The sequence below is a fragment of the Chrysemys picta genome, chromosome 1 (assembly GCF_011386835.1).
Source record: "Chrysemys picta bellii isolate R12L10 chromosome 1, ASM1138683v2, whole genome shotgun sequence".
Taxonomy (NCBI): Eukaryota; Metazoa; Chordata; order Testudines; family Emydidae; genus Chrysemys; species Chrysemys picta.
In genome coordinates, this window is record NC_088791.1 from 141,312,893 (window position 1) to 141,320,094 (window position 7,202).

General features: G+C 45.7%; 1 gene segment (V, D, J or C); it reads left to right on the top strand.

The window, feature by feature from the left end:
* Window positions 1-5,355: 5,355 nt before the first annotated feature.
* LOC122174158 (T cell receptor beta variable 29-1-like) lies at window positions 5,356-6,214 on the top strand. The segment is given in 2 exon segments: window positions 5,356-5,401; window positions 5,898-6,214. Coding segments are annotated over 2 exon segments (363 nt in total).
* The last annotated feature ends 988 nt before the right edge of the window (window positions 6,215-7,202 follow it).

Here is a 7,202-nt window from a genome sequence, read left to right on the forward strand (position 1 = left end):
CGTGCAACTGTTTTCGCTATTGTAATGATCAAGTGACTGTATGAATCCTACTTTATGTTAACTATGGGCTAGGTGTAGGGTGACCAGATGTCCCGATTTTATAGGGACAGTCCTGATATTTGGGGCTTTGTCCTATATAGGCGCCTATTACCCCCCACCCCTGTCCCGATTTTTCACACTTGCTGTCTGGTCACCTTAGGTAGGTGCTCATAACACTTCCTGGTAAAGCTCCCTGTCACAGAAACAGAATTGTTCAAACTGACACTTAAGTTTGATCTTGGCACTAAAATAATAATATTTTTATTTTTTATTACAGAAGCACATACAGGCCTCAACCAAGATCAAGGCCCCACTGTGCCAAGCCCTGTACAAACCCATAATAAGAGACTGGTCCCTGTCTGAAAAGTTCAACATCTAAACAGAGAAGACAGACAAAGGGTTGGGGAGAAACAGACACAGAGAGGGGGACTGGCCTGCTTGCTTCCTTCTCCTCCCATGGCTGGGAATGGACAGGAGCACTTGGCCCATCCTCCTCCACATCCCTATCTTGTAGAGCTGCTAGAAAGGATACCACAAGAGGGAACAGACATATATCATTTTCTCTACATGGTACAGTCTGATGGGTTGGTCTGCAACTGGCATCCAATATCCTCTATGGGTTGGAGAATGGGAATGGGACAGTCTTTCCTGGTTCCTGTCAGCTGATGAATCTAATAAGATCAGACTTTCTCTCCAGGTAATTGCGGTGCTCCAGCTCCTAGCCAAGACACACCGGTGCTGAGGCCACTGCAGAAACGGAAAACTCCAGTGAGAACAAGAGTTAACAAAAACTTTTTGAGACATAACACCGGTAGTTTTGGGTCTATTCTTATTATATCCACATCTTGGGTCTAGAGCTAACCATAGTGGTCTATCGGAGTGTGCAACTGTCTCCCCAAGGGATGTGATGGAGTCCCCGTTACTTGAGACATCAAACACCAGGCCGGACAAAGCGTTGGTCTATAGTATGTAAGGGCTTTTCCCAGCTCGGGCTTTTCTGATTGGTTTGCTTCTTTTCTACAGTCTACTCAGTTTATGATTTCACCAGGCAGTAATTTGCAGGAAGTAAATCATGGGTCTAAACCAGGCAGCTGCTAGAAGAAACTAGGACTGATGGTGGAAGGTGAACTTAGGTTTCAACAGGTGATGTCACTAACAAGGGCCAAGTGGGCGGCTGCTTGTGGGACAGTGCAAGATGTATCCCCAAGCAGAAAATCTGATGTGTTCTCTAACTGCCCATTTCATTTCGTCTTAGGCAGGGGTTATCAAACTGGGGGTTGTGACCCCTCAGTGGGTCGTAAGGTTATTACCTGGGATGTCGCAAGCTGTCACCCTCCACCCCCAAACCCCACTTTGTCTCCAGCATTTATAATGGTGTTAAATATATTAAAAAGTATTTTTAATTTATTAGAGGGGTCATGTTCAGAGGCTTGCTATGTGAAAGGGGTCACCAGTACAAAAGTCTGAGAACCACTGGTTTTAGGTGATTCAAATGTTCAAAAGTTTAGGATCTCAAGGGTGAATATGGAAACCAGCTACAACTATTTCTAAGGTCTGAACACCAAGGAGAGAGAAGAATTATTTTGGATGGCACACAGGGGACATAATTTGGAGGGAATGAGATTAAATTGGACAGAAGGGAAAATTTTAGTCTAGACAATCAGGAAACATTTCCTCAGATTGAGGTCTTACTGGGCTGTGGAATAATGTGCCCCATGGAAATGGTGGAAGCCACATAATTTAAAAATAGGAGTAAATAAAGTCCAAGAAAATATACTGTGGGGAAAAATCCTGTTCTGTCTTGGGGTGGGATGAGCAAGATGTGAATTTTCCCCAACTCTAATTTCTACGATTTTAGTACGTGTCTAACAATGCACAGGATGGGTTGGAAAAAACAGCTGTTTTTTCTTGGATAGACTCCAAGTGGCTCACGTTACAGCCACTGGGGTATTTTCTACATTGTAAAGATCTGGAAATAACAGTGCTCCATTGTTTTCCATCTCTAGTTGTCACAGTAACAAAAAGCTTTTTTTTTACTGGTGTATCTTGGTGTCAGCGAAAGGTACTAGATATGACAGCTCCCTAATCTTTAACCAGAGGACACATACATTTGTTAGCTTCAGTTGAGATTTGATGAGATCTCAACACAGTTCTCCTCCACCTCTCTGGAAAAGTCTCTCTCTCATACAACACCCAAACAATATGTCAGGCACATATGTATAATTAAATAGATATATTAGTGGACTATCCTGCAGCCCTCCTCCTGTATTTATATTCCTGGCATATAGTTGATCAGCAATTGAATGACTGAACATTTTTTAAAAGACCAATAAAGAATAAGGATGAAGAATAATAACAGTGAGCAAAAATAGTAAATAGTACCATTCACACACAAAAACTCCTGCTTCCATACACCTAAGCATGTGACTATTTATTTAATAGCATGCATAGCAACCTCCCAACCACTGATACAGACTAAAGCTCTTCTGCTTGAATGTTCATTGATAGCAAATAAGTTGCAGAAAGATGGTTAAACCGAAGAGCCATTCAAAATATTGGATGAATGAATATTCATAAATACTGTTTTGTCTGCATTTGATGAGTTCATTCAGATAGATAGATAGATAGATCATTTTCATACCTATATAAATTCATACCCCAAAAGATTTCACAGCAATCTGCAAACTCTGAATACAGGGAACATTCCTCCACTTCTGGACAGGAACAGGCCTGCCATTCGGCCAGTACAATACATGACATTAGCATAGGATGGGAAATCAAATTGAATACTGTATAGTGGGGGTGATTTTGAGAACACACAGAAACCTTTAACCTTGTTGGAATTCTCAGTCCAGGTCTATTGGAGGCAAACACAGCAGTAGATAGAATTCTCTGGGATCTTTAACCACCATGAATGCTCAGGCCTTAGTTTTAAAGGCTCATTGGGAAGTCTGAAATATATAGGTAAATATCTGAGACAAAGTGTAATTTCTTTCTTCCCTGACACACTTTTCAAAGACAAACTGGCAGCATTTGGAGGGGTATTGCACTCCTCTCACTTCCTGTTGCCTTAGCACAGCGGTTCTCAAACTGTGGGTTCGGACCCCAAAGTGGGTCGCGACCTCATTTTAATGGGGTTGCCAGGGCTGGTATTAGACTTGCTGGGGCCCAGGGCCAAAGCCAAGGACTGAGCACCACTGCCTGGGGCCAAAAACCAAGGGCTTCAGCCCTGGTGGCAGGGCTCAGGTTACAGCCCCCTCACCCCTAGGCCGAAGCCCTTAGAGTTCGACTTTGGCCCCAGGGGTAGTGGGGATCAGGCTTCGGTCCCCCCTCCTGCAGTCTTATGGTAATTTTTGTTATCAGAAGGGGGTCACGGTGCAATGAAGTTTGATAACCCCTGCCTTAGCAAAATCCAAGTTCTATAAGAACCAATCCTGTAACATTTGTTGCTAGAGATGTTGAAAATTCTTCTCCTTCTGATGCCTGGTAAGAACCCAGAACCCAGAACCCAGAACCTGCAATGGCTGGTCACAGACAGGGGTGGCATTGGGCAGAGGACCCTTTGGTGCCTGGCTAATGAATCTCTGCTCCTTTCCACCTCGCTCACACAGGTGCTGAGGTTGGAGACCTCATCTCACAGTGGCCAAGAGTAGCAATCCAGAAACCAGGGAAGACTGTGACCATGAGCTGTTATTAGAACAAAACTGCCCGCACAAACATGTTTGGTACCAGCAACCCCAGGGAGCAGTGGCAGATTAGCCACTGGGCTGACGGGGTCTGTGCCTAGGATCTCCATGCCCCAACCCCACTCCCCAGCATGCTTCGGGCCCAGCAGCAAGACAGAGCAGCTTTTCCCCTGTGCTCCGGGTCCTGCCTCAGCAGCTGGAGGCCGCCTCCTGGGTTCTAGTGCCGGCCTGTTTCCTCTACAGCTGTGAGTGCGGCCTGGACCCATGGTGGTGGGAGGGGAGCTTCTCCGGTCTTGGGGCCGCAGTGGAGAGAGTGAGAGAGATGCTGACTAATCAACCTGCACCTGAGATCACAGACTTATGGCCTTCAAAACTATGAACAACAGCAGCATTGACAGTGACACTAGCTATGGAGCTGCATCTAGGCACTCAGATACCCCTGAGATTGGTGCTAGACAGAGAATAACAACTAACAGGGGAATCAATCCTTCTACATGAACTGTTCATGACCTATGGACAGAAATAATATTAATATTTAACAAATAATTGCCCCTCCACACACCTGCGTCTCCACTTCATGTTCAGTATTGTGCAAAGAGGTTAGTTATGGGGGACTTAACATCTTCCTTTAAGCACTGACCACTCTCACTGATAGTCCACTCTATCTTTGCCTGTGCTGCTGGAATTTAACTAACTCCCCATTGCCTACAGTGCGTTGAGTTCCCGGGAAAGGAGAAGAAGAAAGTAGCTGGACGATCAGAATAGTCTAATATTAACCTTCCCCACTATGGCCACTTGAGGGCAGTGTAGTGCTAACAAACCAAAGCATCCAAGAGCAAAACCAGAAAAAGAGTCAACAATCTTCCTGGCTGAGGCTATAGCTTCACCCCTGTAAAATACAGCCAATTATCAAGTGTGGAGGAGACTATCTGGACACAGGAGAGATTGGGAGAGTCAGAGAGGAGGGTATCCTTGTCTGAGAGTTTGTAGATGGAGAGATTATTTAAAGCACCAACATTTATCTAGTGTCTTCCATTCTCCTGACAGATCATAAAGCATGCTGCATTCTAACACTAGGAAATTCTCACTCACCACTGAAATGTAGCAAATACAGGGATGGAACATGGCAACTGTCCTTTGCCAGTAATGCAACAAACTGTGTCATGTGACTTCTCCCTTTCAAATTGCACGGGGGATCTAGAGAAGCAGAAAGAGATCCAGATTTGGCCAGGACACTGACTGAGCAGGAAACAGACATATCCCAGAATGCTCACTGTCAGGACCACACAACCCTAATGTAAAAATATTTTCACTGATCAATGTGAAGCAGCAGCAGGCTTCATATAGAAGGAGAGGGGCCCAAGCCACACATTTTGCATCAGAATGTCTAACCACCACAATTCCAAGGTGTGCAGATCTGGGCTTGGAGTTTTATCCATAATGGAAAGAGAGGCAGTTGCACACTTCAGATCTACATCTGTACCCAGCTTTACTACCTCCCATATTTGCACTGCCTCCTGATCATCAGTTCTTCCGCCTTTTGTGGTCTTGCAGAGCTCCGCCTGCTAAAGGCACACAGAACTTTGTTCAATAGAAATGATCACTCTGGCTTCTCTTTGCTGCAGATGCCATGTGGAGGGCACTGGGTGTCTTCCTGGTTTTCCAGCTGCTGTCAGGTATGAAACTGTCTCTGATAAATGTTTTGACTCCAGGATGGTACAGCTTTACTTTAGCATCTGAGATGAGAAGCAGAATGTGGGGAGGAGGGTGTTTGCTGCAGATGATGGAAGCTTCACAGGAGAAGGCTCCAGTACCATACTGACAAGAACGTGAGAAGGGACAAAGGGAGGAAATCTTTGCTAGTTGAATGGCAGAAGCAGGGAGAGATACAGAGTAGCTGCTTCCAGATGTCAGGAACTGTGCAGGAGTGGGCTTATGTACTGACTGTGGTAAGGTTGTGTGAAGAGACAGAAGTCAGGCCCTTAATAGAAGTAAGGAGAGGACAGTACAAACATAAAGTCAGTGAGGTGATTAGACCTCACTGTCCATGGAGGTGTTTAAAATCAAAGAAGGAGTTTTGGAACTGTATTCTGAAATGCACATAGACCAGGTGAGGTGTGTTCCATCCTCCATGGCCCACATTCACCCTGTCCCCTCCACTCTCCTTTGCAGGTCTTTGCAGTGGGGTGACGGTGACTCAGAAGGAGAAGTTTATAGCCATCCAGAATGGGAGCAAGGGAAGTATCCCGTGTGAACATGACGACAATTCCTACTATACTGTCCTGTGGTATCAGCAGAAGAATGGTGCAGAAAGGCAGCTGCAGTTAGTAGCCACCTCTTTAGATGTGAATTCAGCAGAAATGGAAAAAGAGTTCAAAACCAGATTCAATGTGACACGGCCAGCAACACTGAACACCTCCCTGACAATCAACCCGGGGATGGTTGAAGACACTGCAGTGTATTTCTGTGCAGCTAGTAAAGCACAGTGAGAGCTTCGTGCCTCACAGCTGTGCAATAACCCACCCGTGCTGCTTGTCCCTCACAACAAACACACTTCAGGCCCAGCCACACACAGAAGTGGTGTGACAGGGGAGAGAGATGTCACTTAGCACTTAACAACGGTGAAGGGTACCTAGTCACCAGCCCTGGAAGCCAAGCCATTTAGTTAGCCAGAGGCAAAGGCAGAGCAGTGCAAACTTCCTTTCCCCAGACACATACCCCTGCATGAATGTGCTGCTTAGTTGCTGCCCTGAGGGCACCACAGCTACAAGAGAGAGTGTCATTTGCCAGGGAGTCAGTGTAGTCCAATGACAGGGACTCCAGACACCTGGGCTCTGCTCCCACATCTACCACTGACTTTCCCTGTGACTTTGGACAGGTCACTTACCCTCCCTGTGCCTCCGATTCCCCTTGTAAAACAGAAAGAATGATACTCACCTATGTTTAGAAAGTGCTTGGAGGGAGGGATAGCTCAGTTGTTTGAGCATTAGCCTGCTAAACCCAGGGTTCTAAGTTCAATCCTTGAGGGGGCAATTTAGGGATCTGGGGCAAAAATCTGTTTGGGGATTGGTCCTGCTTTGAGCAGGGGGTTGGACTAGATGACCTCCTGAGGTCTTTTCCAGCCCTGACATTCTATGAAATCTGATGAGTGTTCATTAGGTGTAAATTCAGTCTATGGCACATGCAGTCTTTGGCCAACTAAAAAAAGAGACTCTCCTGCTTTATGGACAGCTGGAACTGGGCTTGAGAGCCTGCAAATAGTTTCTGACAGACTGTCATGACTGAGTTGGGGCTGTTGTTAAATGCTGTGGAATGTTGTTGCTGCTGCTGTGTTGTTAGTTCTTGGAGGTCTGATGTTAGCTGCACTACCAGACAGTGGAGCATGTTGATTCAGCAGACCTCGATGTTACTTATGAAGAAAGACCACAGGCCTTTGGTGGCAAAGGCATTCGGCCAGGTTTATTGTCAATACTAATG